The sequence below is a fragment of the Scatophagus argus genome, chromosome 13 (assembly GCF_020382885.2).
Source record: "Scatophagus argus isolate fScaArg1 chromosome 13, fScaArg1.pri, whole genome shotgun sequence".
In the NCBI taxonomy this organism is placed as follows: domain Eukaryota; kingdom Metazoa; phylum Chordata; class Actinopteri; family Scatophagidae; genus Scatophagus; species Scatophagus argus.
Window position 1 is genome coordinate 23110143 of NC_058505.1, and position 15392 is coordinate 23125534.

The 15392-nt window shown below is 41.5% G+C and overlaps 1 protein-coding gene across 4 annotated transcripts; it reads right to left on the reverse strand.

The window, feature by feature from the left end:
* Window positions 1–1455: 1455 nt before the first annotated feature.
* On the reverse strand, window positions 1456–12141 carry LOC124069805 (dnaJ homolog subfamily B member 6-like). Of its 4 annotated transcripts, none has more exons than XM_046409257.1 (9): window positions 11923–12141; window positions 11149–11223; window positions 10294–10393; window positions 7885–7994; window positions 7638–7701; window positions 7111–7223; window positions 4344–4490; window positions 3538–3730; window positions 1456–2435 (listed from the first exon to the last, which is right to left on the reverse strand). In XM_046409257.1, the coding sequence occupies exons 3-9, from the start codon at window positions 10356–10358 to the stop codon at window positions 2330–2332; spliced, it is 798 nt and encodes a 265-aa protein (XP_046265213.1). In that variant the 5' UTR covers window positions 10359–10393; window positions 11149–11223; window positions 11923–12141; the 3' UTR covers window positions 1456–2329. The 4 variants fall into 4 exon arrangements, with proteins under 4 accessions (XP_046265213.1, XP_046265214.1, XP_046265212.1 ...); XM_046409258.1 differs by lacking the exon at window positions 11923–12141 and adding an exon at window positions 11829–11844; XM_046409256.1 differs by lacking the exon at window positions 11149–11223.
* Window positions 12142–15392: the final 3251 nt, after the last annotated feature.

Sequence of the window (15392 nt, forward strand, 5' to 3'; positions counted from 1 at the left end):
TCTGACAACAAATGCAGGAAAAAGATCTTTTAATACTATGGGAAACTGTAAAATATGGTTGTATTTGTCATATAGATATTTTTCAAACTTTTTAAATAGATAAATATTCATGTAAAATAAAGTGAATGTCATATGGTGTGACAGATGTGTCACATGGTGTGAAAAAACAGTCACACCATAAGACATTCTGATCAATTAAGCTAAAAACAGCTAGCCAATAGTTACCATGTAATTAGCCTCATGGCAGCAATGCTTTTCAAGAATTAGTAAGTAAAATCTGTGAGAAATACTTTACATTTTTTATGCAAATAATGTCACACCATAAGAAACAAAACATTGACCACTACTGGTGATGTCAGTTTCATAGCTTTTTAAGTAAAAATCAAAAAGCACAACTCACCTCATGACTTTGCAACTCCACTCCAGAAATGTTATTGTAACTTCCTGGTTGGGTGTGGTCCTCTTAATAATTAAGATGTTCAAATTATTGCCCGTTCAAAAAATAGATTATAGCGTCACACCGTATGACGAACATTTTGTGGACAAAATGTATTTGGACAGAATTTGTTTTGACATTATGCATAAACACTTTATGTGGCTATTGATAACACATTATTATTTTATATGCACTGTAGAACTATCAAATATTTATAATTTAGTTTAGTAGTTTAGTAATTTAGTTATAATTTAACATGCACTTATTTTTGAGGCCCATAGGAGGACAGACCCATGTCCCTACTTCGCGCTGGGCCAGGCTTTGCCCGATGGGCGAAGGCCCAGCCGCCAGGTGCTTGCCAAAGGGCCCCTTCCAAAAGTCCTGGCTCCAGGCTTGGGCTCCACTAACCCTCCGGGCAGGGTACACTTGTGCTTGTTTTTTCTCTTTATTAGTGTTTTTGTGAACCACACTCTGTCTGGCCCTTCCCACAGGACCAATTTACCTTTGGAGACACTACCAGAGGGAAACTGCCCCCGACAACATAGCACCTGGGATCATTAGAGTACTCAAACCCTTCCACCGCGATAAGGTGGCGGTTCAAGGAGGGGTGCTTAAGTGCCAATACAGCTTTTTCAAATACAAATGTTTCAATGCCAATGTTTTCTTTTTCAATTTATGTTTGTTTGCAATGACAAGTTTTATTTTCCATGCCAAAATTCACTGTCGCTGTTCTAGCCCCATAGCCCTGTGTACTTATGTGGGTGAAACACTTAATGAGAAAGCAAGAATGAAACTGTGTACTGCAGCTACACATTTCCTTTTTATATATATTTCACTGTATGTCTTTTGTTTCAATACACATCTCTAAGAAATTTGAAACTGACAGAGTGAGCACTGATACTCAGGTATGATGAAGTTATACCATCACTCGTGATATCAAATATCATGTTGAAGTTCATGATATTGATGATTGGAACACAAGCTGTTTATCCAACAAACAGAGAAGAGACCAGCCAGGATTTCAGCATCCTGAAAACAGGATGAAACTCAGATTTACTGGTTTACAAAATACACCGAATTCCTTCCATATCCATTTATCATTTATAGAATGCCTTCCAATATTTGGGCTTCATAATGCAGCTTTAACATTAAGACTCAACATCAACAGGTGTACATGCATTATTAAATAAACAAAACACATTGGTATTGAGAATTTCCCCATTGCGGGGCTAATAAAGGCCTATCTATCTATTAGAAGATATAAAACTGTAACTCATCCTAAGAACATTATATTTTTATTTTTAAAAAATGACTACGAAGAAGTTAGATAAGCAGTAAACAGAGAGGGGGAAGATGTTTCAGTTATCCCCACACCCTGTTTAAAATCATACTGAACACTTTTTTCAAACCTTTCAAAAGAAAAAGCAAAGTCATGCTTTGTTTTTTGAACAGAGTCAGGTCTGCACACAGACCGACGCACAGTGTATACAGAAATACTGGGAAGAGTGGGGGTGGCGGGTGGGGAGGGGTTGGGCTTCGGGGGCGGGGGGGTCAGGTCATAAACATCACAAACAATACTGTGGTCCCAAACACTGAAACAATAACACCATCCTGAGCCAAACTATAAGCACAGCTCAAATTCAGAAAACATTAACAAAATGCATAGAAAAGTCTGCATCCAAATCCTTGGATTTGAATCATACATTGATAAATCAGAGTCAGCAGGGAGAGGACATTAGGGGACATAAGCACAACATAAGCATGTATAGCCAATCAACAGTAGAGTACTATTACTATATTGCCTTGTTGCTTTTTTTCCTTCTGTTTTGAGCTAAAGTCTGTTGGTAATGTTTGTGCTGAGGTAACACACTCCAGCAGAGGATGCTTCCATCTTTACTTGTGTTCCAGTCGCAGCAGCTGCTCCTTACCATTAATGGTTAATGACCGCAGCTGCCCATCCTCCACCACCTCCACCCGCTCCTGACCATTCTCCATAACTCTGATGGAAGAGAGAACAAGAGGGTGAGGAAATGCAGTGCTGGCTCCACCCTTAAGAGATATTTTCCATAATGACCTTATTCAAAAATGTCAGGAATAGGGTAACTTGGTCCACAGTGGTGAGTGCTGTCACTGCTGAAGAACAGATTTTTTTACCCCACTTCTCACTAATGTGAAGAAAACCCAGATCCCAGAATACATTTGCTCACCAATATAACCGTAGAATTTTTTTTGTCTGTGCTTACGTTTAGCAAGCAAGAAGCTTTGTTTATGTCACACATTTCATACAGAGACAATTCAAAGTGCTTTACACAATTAACATTAAAAACACTAATCAGAGACTAAATCAAGTAAAAATTGCTTAAACCAAAATGAAATAAATGCATAAAATAAAACAATAAAAAATAACATGAGAATGCTAAAACATCAAAACCACAGTACAGTTAAAGTGTAAATTTCAGGTTACTCCAGATGTAATGCATTCTGCAGCAAGCTTCTTTATCGCACCTATGATTTGGCAAAGTACCATTCTGTATTTGCATTTTTTTGAAGTTGTGCTGTGCTGAGCTCTAAACTGTGAACGTATATTATCTTTAGCATGACAGTGTAACTTCTTGTGGTCTTTATGTTAATGTGACAGGCTTCAATTCAGGGTTGAACTGTGATGACAGAAATTTTACAGGTCTGACCAAGACGAATACTACTTCAAAACCAAATATTTGTGCTCTGGTCAAACTCTTTGGCCCAACATTTGATCTCAGCTTTGATTAAATAAAAACATTCAGTTGTCATGTAGTTTAACTAGCTGAGAACATTTCTCAAATTCAAAAACTATGGTTGTGATTAACTGCAAACCAGCTGTTCTCACTTCAGTTTTAATCTGACAAAAGCTGCTAAAAGTGTTTCATTAAAAACACAGAATTTGTTGGATGTCTTACAAAATACTTACTTCCAGTAATGTGAGAAGGATGGCAAAGAATAAATACAATCACACTGTGCTGAAATGTGTGGACAAAGTATGAAAGTCTATGACCATAGAGCACACCATTAATTTGTAATGGCAAATGCCAGACACTATGATACCCTGCTTGGTCGCTATCTACCTTTTAGTAGTGATCTTCCTGCCGTTGATGATCTTCGTGGAAGTGGAAACAGAGCGAAAGTTGCCTATACCTCCTCCTCCTCCACCGCCTCCCCCAAATGAGGTGGAAGAGAAAGACGTGAAGCCTCCACTTCCAAGACCACCCATGGTTGCCATGTGACCCATGGTGCTCATGGAACCCAAAGAACCGAAGCCTGAGAGAGAGAAAATTTCATTTCATCAAGTAATTTCAATGTCAATTTACAACAAAAGTGATCTCATGACACTTTCCAATTAGAGCAGGTCTAGACCAAACTCTTTAATTAAATTGTAAATAGAGAGAGCCCAACATTCCCAATGAGCAAGCACTTGGCGACAGTGGCGAGGAAAAACTGCCTTTTAGAAGGCAGAAACCTCAGAGCAGACCCCGGCTCAAGATGGGCGGCCATCTGCCTTGACCGGTTGGGTTGAGGGAGAGGGAGAGAGAGAGAGAGAGAGAGAGAGAGAGAGGGGGGGGGGGGGGGGTGTGAGAGAAGGAGCACACAAGCAGAGATGCATAGCAACAGTAATGAAATATTACAGTAAACAGAAATATTGGAACTGTAGATAATGATAATGAAGTATACAGGAGGTACTATAGTGATTATGACAGCAGTATTAGTAACAGTAATAATGGTAGTAGTGTACAGAGTAGTAACGGAATTAAAATAGATTATGACTAGACAGTAGTAATCGCAGTAAGTAACAGTGTGTATGTTTCTGAGCTTCCGTGGCTTGCAGTGTAACATGTTTACAGGATCATTCTTTATTTATCAGTGCATGTATTACCTGGGTCAAAAGGTGAGAAGCCAGCACCAAAGGGAGGAAAACCAACAAAGCCCCCATAAAACGAGCCACCCGTCCGGCTGCGGTTTGCCCGACTCTGGTGCCGCCGGCCACTGCTAAAAAATGACTCATCGCTAAATGGGTCTGCACCTGAGAGAACAGGACAGAAAACAAAAGCAGTGAGCAGGGCTGCAGACCAATCTTTTCCCTCTAGTAGCACTGCTGCTCCCGACTGAAAATTTTAGGAGCACCAAGACAAAATTAATGAGCACAACTTAGATGGACATGCAGCACACATGTTAGCTGGGGTAGAGAGATCCCGAGGGAAACTCAGTATCCAGTAGCATCAGCACAAAGACAAAAAACACAGAAACACAGAGCAGCATGCAATAAAGAAATTAAAGTACTAAAATAGAGAGTATGAAGAGGTATAAAAATATAGACTACATAAAAAATGTAAAACAAAACAAGAAAAAAAAGAATAAAACAGTCAAACGGTGTGTAAACAATTACTAAGTGACAATTATTGAGGCAGGAATGTGCGATGTTAAACGGTCCAGAGACACAGTCTAATCCTGCCCTCCCAGGAAGGAAGTGAAGAGCCATATGGCCCGAGGGACAAATGACCCCCTCAACCTGTCTGTGGAGCAGGACAGAGACAATAGCCTGTTGCTGAATGTGCTCCTCCTGCTGCTGTGCAGAGGGTGACGGCCATTGTTCATTACAGATCTTAGTTTGTTCAAAGTCCTCTCCTCTGCCACAGATATTAGGGACTCCAGCTCTGTCCCCACTACAGAGGCAGTTTTCCTCACCAGCTTGTCCAGCCACGAGGCATCTTTCTTCTTAGTGCTGCTGTCCCAGCACATCAGAGCATAGAAGCCAACGTCAGTTACAACAGTCTGGTAGAACATCTGCAGCAGCTTCCGGCAGACCCTAAAGGACCTCAGCCTCCTCAGGAAATAGAGCCAGCTCTGTCCGTGATCTAGTCACAGTCCCAGGTACTTGTAGGTTTGGACAAATTCCACACGGTCCACCAACATGTCCTTGGTTTTGGAGGTGCTGATATGTAGGTGTTAGACCATGCCACAGTCTTTCACCAGGGTCCTGTACTCCTCCTCCTGTCCGTCCCTGATACACCGTCGTCCAAGAACAGCATGCGACGTGACTCTTGAGTTGTATTTGAAGTCCAAGGTGTACAAGGTGAACAGGGAAGGGGAGGCCATTGCCCCCTGTGGTGCTCCCAAAGCTCCTGAAAAACATGTTGAACTGGTTTGATCTCTCCAGGTCCCCCTCCTAAGTGCTCCTGTGCTTTGAGCCACAGCCTGTGATGGTCATCATGCCAGCCCAGACCTCTCTCATGCTGTTCTCAAGCAGCTTCTGCTCCACCCTCCTAAATTTTTCTTTCGCCTCCTTCAGCCTGACCTTGAGTTCCCACTGCACGTGCTTCAGCTTCTCCTGGTCTCCTTCGCTAAACACCCTCTTCTTTTGGTTGAGGAGGTCCTTGATGTTGATGGTAATCCAGGGCTTGTTATTAGAGAAGCAGCGCACTGTTTGGGTGGGAGCTACAACATCCATACAGAAGGTGCTGTGATCCCCTCTAAGTCCTCACCGCATGCTTTCTGCAACACTCCTCAGTCTGTGGAATGGAAGCAGTCCCTCAGGGCTGCCTCTGCCTCAGATGTCCACTTCCTGAAAGAGAGAGTGGTGGTGGGATGCCGTACTTCTCGTGGCTTGTGGTGAGGCTGGAGCAGAATCAGATCGTGGTCTGATTTTCCCAGTGGTGGCAGAGGCGTAACCATTTGCATACAGAAGGTCAATTGTCCTATTTGCCCTATTTTCTGGTTTTTACAGAAAGCAGGCAGTATAGAGCCCAGTGTAATGTGGTTAAAGCCTCTGGAGATCAGCATGAAGGTTTTCGGGTGCTGCATCGGCAGTCTTGTGACAGTCGAGTGGGTGAAGCCACAAGATGCGTGCGTGCAGTGACGTAAACACACACTGCGATGGTGTGAGAACTCTCTGGGCATGTAATAACGTGCACAAAGCTAAAAGTTTGGTGTCCCAGCAGCAAATGGTCATTTGCACTATTGATAAACAGTGTGAGTCCCCCACCTTTGTTTTTCCCATTTGCCTTGGCGTTCCTGTCTGCTCTAACTGTAATGAAGCCTGGTAGATCCACGTTAGCATAGCTAGGAAAAAAAGCTAGACGTGAGCCAGGTCTCCATGAATCACAGCAGACTACACTTCTGGTAGAACCCCACGTTCTTCACTAGTCCAGCAAGTTCATCTGTCTTTTTGGTCAGCGAGTTGACATTATCCATAACCACCAAAGGAACCGCGGGGCTTGTATCTCTACGGCTTTGCTGGACGCCAAGCCTTATGCTTGCCACTGGCTCAGCAGCCGTCGCACCTCCTGAGTAAGTGGGGTCTGTCGTCAGGGCTGACCATTGCACGGAGCGCAATCAGCTGATCCCTCGTCTTAAGAAGTCTCGATATCCATAGGACAGAGTTATGCCACTACAGAACAAGTGTAATGAGAAGGGATAAGGAAAGAGCGGAAAACAAGAAAAAACAACAACATACTGGGGAGAGCTACTGGACAGGCTGCCACTTGCGTCAGTGCTGGGAGGGCTTAAAGTCGCACTGTCTCCAAAAATGGTCACAAAATGAGATTAATGATTGCAGTCTGGAGCCCTGGTGAAAGTATTAAAGTAAAGTCAATCAGAATGGGAACAGTAAAGGCTGAAATTCATAACGACATGGTATGACTTACCAAAGAAATCTGCGAACGGGTCTCTGCCGCCGAAGAATTCCCTGAAGACGTCGTCTGGGTTGCGGAATGTGAATGGTTGATGGAAATGCTCTGCATTGTGGAAATGGCCCCCTGAAACATCATGTCAGTGCAAACTGGTGTAAACAACATACATCTGGATGATGTATACATTTCAGTAAGGACAAATAGCCAGTATTTGAGCACAGTATGACAGAGCAGCCTGTAGTTAGGCCTTACTTACTGTAATATGTGCCTTTATATTGTGAACTGGACAACTGCATGAGAACAAAGCCTTGCTACATTTTGGCCCCAAGCAGGTCATGCCTGAATTTAGAGCCATATTTATGGTAATAATCTATAATACATGCTGACAAGTGACAATCAATATCAATATCCAGGGAGGGAAAATGGGTCCATAGTTTGATATAACTGCAACTGCAGCAGAGAATTTAGCTGTTGTTCACACACAAAAGAAGATTGTATTTGGTTTATTGGTTAGCTCGGAGCTTTTCTAAAAAGAGCACTCACTTCCTCCATTGCTCTCTGTCAGCCCGTCTTTGCCATAGCAGTCATATATGCTCCTCTTGTTGGCTGAAAGAGTGAAGTAAGAAACACAAGTGCCACTGAAGAAGACAGAGTTTGATTCATTTGAGATGTACTAGTCCCCCTTGACCCTGTGCTGTTGCTGGAGCATTTCTCCAGTAACTACTGTGCAGTGTTTCAGCTGCGTTTGGTGTTCATTTGCAGACTTAAACACAAAGTTGTGATACAAACCATCTGACAGGACTTCATAAGCCTCGGACAGCTCCTTGAATTTCTTCTCGGCCTCCTCCTTGTTCTCTGGGTTTTTATCAGGGTGCCACCTCAGGGCCAGCTTTCTGTACCTTAACAAGGACAGAGAAAAGATGACGGCTCCTTAATAAGACATGACTGAATGAATAAATATTTTCAACTTATATCTGGCTGTTCTGATACTGTTTATTCTTTTCTATCCAACAAATCCTTATTAACAACAGAAACATTTTTGTTTCTTTGTCCCCGATTTCAATATTTTCACTTTCTCATTAATTGCAGCATTTGTACTATTTTATTGTTTCAGTGTCCTATTACGGTACTCCTTTAAAAAAATTATGATGAGAGACCACATTTTAGATACTATTTATTCAGCTATTGCAAAAAATCCTGGGATCTCATTGCTAACAGCCTCTGTGTTCAGTGATCACTCTCTACAGGCATTTTAGAACTGCACAAATTTACTGCTAATGCAAACCTGGCTTTTCCTGCTGCTGTTTCACACGAACAATATATGGCAACTTTTATAGTGAAACAGCCAAAGAAAAAGTAATATAAGAAAATGACAGCATATTCTAAATAGTGATATTTTGGCCATTTTTTGTGACTTTAAAAGCTTAGTAACTGACGTTAAAGACTATTATTTAACTAAACCTCAAAAGATGTAACACTGCCTCCGTGTGTGTTGTAAACTGAGCTTCTCTGTGATTTGTTTTGGTAGCCTAGATGGCCACGAATGCATGTCAGTACAGACACGTCCCTCCCTGTCCTTCCATCCATTTTCAGTGTGGTGGCCTGGTATGAGACTTATTCTCTGCAGTAAGAGAATCTTGAATCATATTTGATCAGCACTGTCTAATTTTACAGTTTGATCCAAGTTTTGTGAGCAGTGTGTATTCAGATCAGCTTTCTTTTTATTAACTTTTAAACTTTCAAAGACAAACCCATTTCTTTTCATCGGAGATACTGGTGCTCTACTGCGACATCTAGTGGCAGTGAATGTCGTATATTTAACCTCTTGGAATACCCATACATAAACTTTAAAACAATGACCATTAGGGTTATTGTGTACATTCTAACTTAAAAAAAAATGTGTGAAGTGCTCAAAAACAACAATGTCTGTGAAGTTACCCATTGATGAGGAACAAAAATGAACAAACGGGCGAATTACGCAAAGAAAAAGAAAATTCCAAGGAAATCTTGTAATAACTACAATTTCAAAACATAATTACTGCTATTAAGTAAGGAAATTAAATTATCAAATTCAAGAAACAGCATGAAAAGTCTAAAATCTTTGTACAAATAAAGATTTTAAAGTACAGGAACACGTTTACAATATGCATTGAGCAACTCTACCTGAATGTTTGGCAGACATGTTTCAGAGGACGTGCCAATTTACAACTATTACACTCAACTCTTTATGGCAGTTAAAGCTGGTGGAGCAAACTGAGAAGCAGCATCATTTTATTTAAAAGGAGTAATAACTGGTGACACCTGACAAGCCAAATTACCCCAAAGTGACTTTAAAGGAAAGGTACACGCAATTCAATCATTATTTTCTCACCCTGATGCTCTCAGAAAGTCTGGAGGAGTTTCTTGGTCCACAAAGCATTTCTGGAGCTTCACAGCAAAACAGCATTTTGCTAAATAACTGAAGAAGCTGGGGTCTTGTTTGAAAACTTTAAAGAACTTGTGAAAAAGAAACAACATGAAAAGGCTCCATACAGCTCATCCAGCATAATCCAAGTTCTCAGAAATGCAAAGATTTCAAACTGATTTGAACAGATGTTATTTACACCCTCTTTTAAGTCAGAATTGTCAGCGTTGCTGCTTAGATAAAAGTGTGCACCCTGTATGAAGTAGGTGCACGAGTTCCATTACATGTATGTGCCGCTAGGCTCTGTGCAGGTATTTCAGGTTCAAACTCACGGACCCACTTTGGTTGCTTGCTAACGGTTTTAGCTGAGCGGCTACAATGAAGATTTTGTCTTAAAAAAAGATGTAAAAAACATTTTTACTGTTTTTTTTGGAGACCCAGATTAAGCCAAGGGGTTAGGGTTCAGTTTAGGATTTTTTAAAAACTCCCCAGCTTCTTCAGTTGTTCAGTTGTTGTTGTTCACTTGTACTTGTTTTGTATTTCAAATGTATCCCTTCCCACTCTTAAATTTTGAACTGCATACTGACAATTTCATTAGTTTGAGCTCACTTTGTAGTTTTACTGGTAATGAAGATTCAGAGTGTGAACAGTGAACAGCCTAGAAAGAGTCATTCATTAGCTGTATGGCTGGCAAACGCTGCCTTTGGAAGACGACAAGGTGATAGCAGATGTCTGCTGAACGGATTTAGATCGACCCAGTTGAGATATACCCTTTTAAAATGTAATCAACTCACGCTTTCTTTATGTCATCTGCAGATGCATCTCTCCGTACCCCTAAAACTTGGTAGTACTCCACCATGATGAGCGAATGAAACGTCCACAAGCTTAATGAAGCTGAAAGAACAAAGAGAGCAGATGAATATTACAGTTACAGTAGCCTTAAATTATATCAGTCAGCCAAACACGTGCAGCGTTGTCAGTGTAATGACCTACTCTGGTTACCTGCCCAGATTCAGTCAAAACATTTTAAGCAACATTTAGGGCTTGTGATTTTTTATTACTAAGCAATGCCTACTTGTGCACACAGGTAACATATGTAAATGAGCTCTGAGCAGTTTCCTTGCATTGTTTCATTTTAATGTGAATAGACAGAAATGCAGATAGCTATGTGTTTAAGAAATTGTCCTCTGTCTATAATGTAGCCTCTGGTACACTGAGTCAGTCTGAATTGGCCTAAGACAGAAGCCAAAAGGAAGACAAAAGTAGGCAGTGGTGACATTCAATAACCAAATCAGTCATTTTGATGATTTAGTCAAGATTGTGAAGAGAAAGGCAATCCAAAAAATAACTATTTAATCACAAAGATGACCCATGATCTAAATTGCAATCTTTTTCTAAATTTTAAATGCCCCATAGAACATAGCCAGATTTGAATTAGCCTATAAATTTCTTAATTTACACTACTGAAGCACAATATCGCATTATAAATCTTCCTCCCCCATACTGCTATTAACTCACTTTGCACTGTTCAATGTGCCATCAAAAGAAGACATGAATAGAGTTCAAGTAACAGTTTTGTTATGCTTCTCATAAAACAAAATATATATAAATGGATGAATAAATAGTAAGACTTAAAGATGAACTGTTACTTCTGATGGAGTGTGGAGGATGAATGGAAGAGTTGCACAGTCTGAGGAGAGAAGCTGCTCTATGGTCTGCTGGTACTGCAGATGTGGTAAAATATGATAAAAATCTTAAATATAAAATATTGATATAATAAAATTACATACATGATATCATTTTCAAACATTAACAGCAGAGTCATCAGCGCTTACAACAATGAAATTCATTTTCTTGGTCGGGAAAATTACGATGTCTGTAAGAAAGAAGAATGTCCCTCATCTGATCTGATCTTCGTCTTTCCGAGTACAGCAGTTAATCTCAGCAACAAGCTATCGAGCCTTTGGTTGGTTTAACCATCACCATGTTAGGGTTACTGGACGTGGAATCTCAATACTTAGGAGATAAATACGGCGTTAGCTGTGGACCACAGTTAAAACGCCTGACAACTGAATGAGCTGCCATCTAAACCTGACCTCCATACACCCTGTTTCAGCCTTTGGGTGACGCTAGCTTGTTTATCACTCAGGGTCCCTGACTGGCTACTGCTACCTGCTGGCCAACATTAATGAAAAGATGGAGCCACGAAAGTGTAAACGGGGGTTGTTTACAGCACAGCTTTAAAATATAGTATGTTCAACAAATCCTCGTTAAGAGTATAATCTCAGTGTAACGGGTTTGTTTGCAGTCGTAAATGTTAGCTGCTCACCTTCGCAAACCTAACGTGACTTGATTAGACCGTTAGCTTAGCTCTGCACAGCAGTAAACATCATTAGCCGCGTTAGCTGTTCTGTCGCTCTTACCCAATAGAAGTCCTGGTGTCCGTGATCTGCAGCAGATAGGTAAAATAGATAGGCAGACTTGGATTAAAGTAGTGTCAGAAACTAAAGCGGTTTATTCATATCCACCAGTCTCCAGGCTCAGATTACACGCAACGTCCTGTTTCCTATTTCTTCATCACCCCGTTTTTGTTTATTGCCGGCCATTACAGCTTCCCGGCGCCATACCGCCACCAACTGGACCTAGCAAGCAAAAGAAACAATACCAATAAATACGACAGTAAACTCTTGACCGAAGTCGCTCGATTTATATTTGAGTAACATTTTACAATAAGGTACACAAAACACAAAAAACAAGTATTAGTTGTCATATCATCAGTGAATTAATTACTCCTACTCAAATTTTAGAGTACCTACTTAATGGATAGTTAAGTAGTTAATGTACGTTAATATCTGTGATTTGATCACCACATTCCTCACAAGTGGTACTGGTTAAAGAATCATTGACTGGCACAAAGCTAGCAATGACTCATTCATAATCAATTGTTTAAACATTAGTAACTATTTTTCTGCACCTTAAGTAGTGATAAATATTAATTAAACAAAATAAATATAATAAATGAATAAATGTATGAACGAATAAATAAACCAAGATAAATAAAATATTTAAAAAAGATAAAATTAGTCAAAATATCGTCAAATTTGTTCTCTGAATTCAGTGTGCAATTAAAAGGAAACGCTGTGTTGCCAGTGACCAATGTTACTTCAGCATGATAGCAGACCACCCCAGGGTGTCACACAATAAGTTTCAGGAAGTTCTGATGTAGCATTTCAAAATAAAGGCCATCCAAAATCCAATATATCATCAGATTTGTTCTCTGTTTCAGAGTGCAATTTAAAGGAAACGCCCTGTTTCCAGTGAAGAGTTTCACTTCAGCATGATAGCAGAACCGCTCTTAGTCAGATCTGTCTCCATGGACCTGTTTGCCTTGGGAGACCCTACCAGGGGCATTAAGCCCCTGACAACACAGCGCCAAGGATCATTCGGGTGCTCCAACCCCTCCACCATGTTAACACTGCAGTCCAGCCAGGCTTCACAATCTTTTCACAACAAAAGCGTGTAGGGCAACTCGGCAAAGTTACATTCAGTCATTAAATCAATTTTTCTTTCAGCCAATCACTCAATAATACATGATAACACAAATATAATAAATGAATGAATTAATAAATATATCAAGATAAATAAAATGTAAACACAATGAATATGAATAATAAATATGTCATCAAATTGGTTCTCTGAATTCAGAGTGCTATTTCAAGGAAACTTCCTGTTGCCGCTTGTGACAGTTCAGAGTCAGTTTAAGTGTAGTTCATAAGTAGTTTTGAGTTAAAAAATAGTTCACATTTGGTGAAAGATTTTTCATTGTTAATGAACTTGACTGTAATTAATAACATGTTGTATGTCTCAGAGAAAGTATCAAACTAATGTTCTTTATCTCCGCGAGGGCTCGGGTTATTATTACCTGTACTTGGGAGACTTGCCGTGTAGTGATGAGAACTGTAGTTCTTTTAGATGTACTGAATCACTAGAATCAATTCACTAAAAAGATTCATTCAAAAGATCCGTTCACCAAAATCATCGAATCATTCAGTGCTCGGCGGGAGAAGCTCCAACTTCCTGAACTGATACACAGCTGAACGGTTCAGGTTCAGTAGAACATCAGCCGCAGTTTTTTGCAGATGTTATAGGACCCCAGCCTCCTCAGGAAATAAACTCTGTGTTTTCCTGTGGATGGTGTCCATGTTCACTGACCAGTCCAATCTGTCATCCAACTGCAGAGCCAGGTACTTGTATGTCCTGACCACCTCCTCCACCATGTGTTGAGTTGCAGCCTGTTAGCCCTGCACCATTCAGCAAAGTCCCCCACCAGGTTCCTGTACTCCCCCTCCTGTTCATCCTCAATGCATCCCATTATCACAGTATCAGTATCTGAGTACTTCTGCATGTGGCAGAGCTCCGACTGGTATTGGAAATCAGATATATAGAATGTGAACAGGACCAGGGGTTCTGGGGAGAGCACTGTGCCCTGAGGTGATCAGGTGCTGCTTAGCAGGGTTTCAGATGTGCAGTCAACCAGCTTAACAAACTGCGGTCTCACTGAGAGGTAATCCTCAATCCAGGTGTCATGTTGTGCAGCTTGTCTCTCAGGAGGACGGACTGGATGATGTTGAAAGCGCTGGAGAAGTCAAAGAACATGATCCTCACAGCACTGCTTCCATTGTCGAGGTGAGAGTGGGCCTTGTGCAGCAGGTACAGGATGGCGTCATCCACCCCTACCTCTGCCTGATAGGCAAACTGCAGGGGGTCCTGAACATGGCAGGCCTGGGGTCTCAGATGGTGGAGCATCAGCTGTTCCGGTGTCTTCATCATGTGTGATGTTAGGGCCACCGGTCTGAAGTCGTCGGGTTGTCTCGAGTGTGGCCTCTTGGTGACTGGGACAAGACAGGAACCTTCGCCTGGTGAATGCTCATGCTAAAGATCTGCTGAAGGTGCTTTCCCAGCTCCATAGCACAGGCCTTAGGCATTCTCGGGCACATCTTGTCCGGACCGGCTGCCTTGCAGGAGCGAAGTTCCTTCAGCTGCCTGCTTTTTCCTATTGAGGACATACTTGATGTCGCTGGTAATCCAGGGCTTGTTGTTGGGGAAGCAGTGCACAGTTTTGATGGGGAGAACAGTGTCCCTGCAGAAATTCACGTATTCCGTAAAACAGTGTGTGACCCCCTCGATGTCCTCACCGTGTGGCTCCATCAGCACATTCCAATCTGTGGAACTGAGGCAGTCCCTCAGGGCCTCCTCTGCCTCAGGAGACCACCACCTCCCCACGGTTATGGGCTGCCTCTGAATTTTCGGTGTGTACTCAGGCTGAAGGAACATCAGGTTGTGATCGGCCCTTCCCAGTGGGGGGTGGCCGTGTATGCGTCTTTAGGGTTAGCATACAGAAGATCTATTGTCCGGTTCCGTCTGGTGGGAGAGTCCACAAATTGGTGGAAATCCTGTAGAGTATTGGCCAAATGTAACGTGGTTAAAGTCCCCGGATATGAGGATGAAGGCTTTGGGATGTTGTGTCCTCCTTTCTTCTTGCCGCTGCGTTTCTCATCCCTGTCCGCTCTCACCAGGTAGAATCCAGGTAGATCCACGTTAGTTATGTTTGTTTCTGTGCCCTTCTGTTATAGCCATATACGCAAATCAGAATATAGTTGACATCATTGAACTCAATCATCATCATTAGCCAATGTCCTTTGATGTGACTTGTGTGGTTAACTACATTTCCAGAAAACCTGTTGAACAGGATCATTACTCCTGTCAGATACGTGCGTCGCTGACGCATAAAAAGGCTGAACCCTGATGCAGAGAGTAAAAAGGGCAGGCAGGCGAGGTGGAGGTCCAAAAACAATAAGTCTTTATTTAAAGCAAAAAACTCAAAAAACACACT

Excerpts from the sequence above, each read along its gene's own strand:
- LOC124069805 (XM_046409256.1), bottom strand. The coding sequence starts at position 10,358 with ATGGTGGAGTACTACCAAGTTTTAGGGGTACGGAGAGATGCATCTGCA. Across the intron at positions 4,491-7,110 it reads CCCGTTCGCAGATTTCTTTG|GTGCAGACCCATTTAGCGAT; the intron begins GTAAGTCATACC and ends CTGTTCTCTCAG. Across the intron at positions 3,731-4,343 it reads CTTCTCACCTTTTGACCCAG|GCTTCGGTTCTTTGGGTTCC; the intron begins GTAATACATGCA and ends TCTCTCTCTCAG.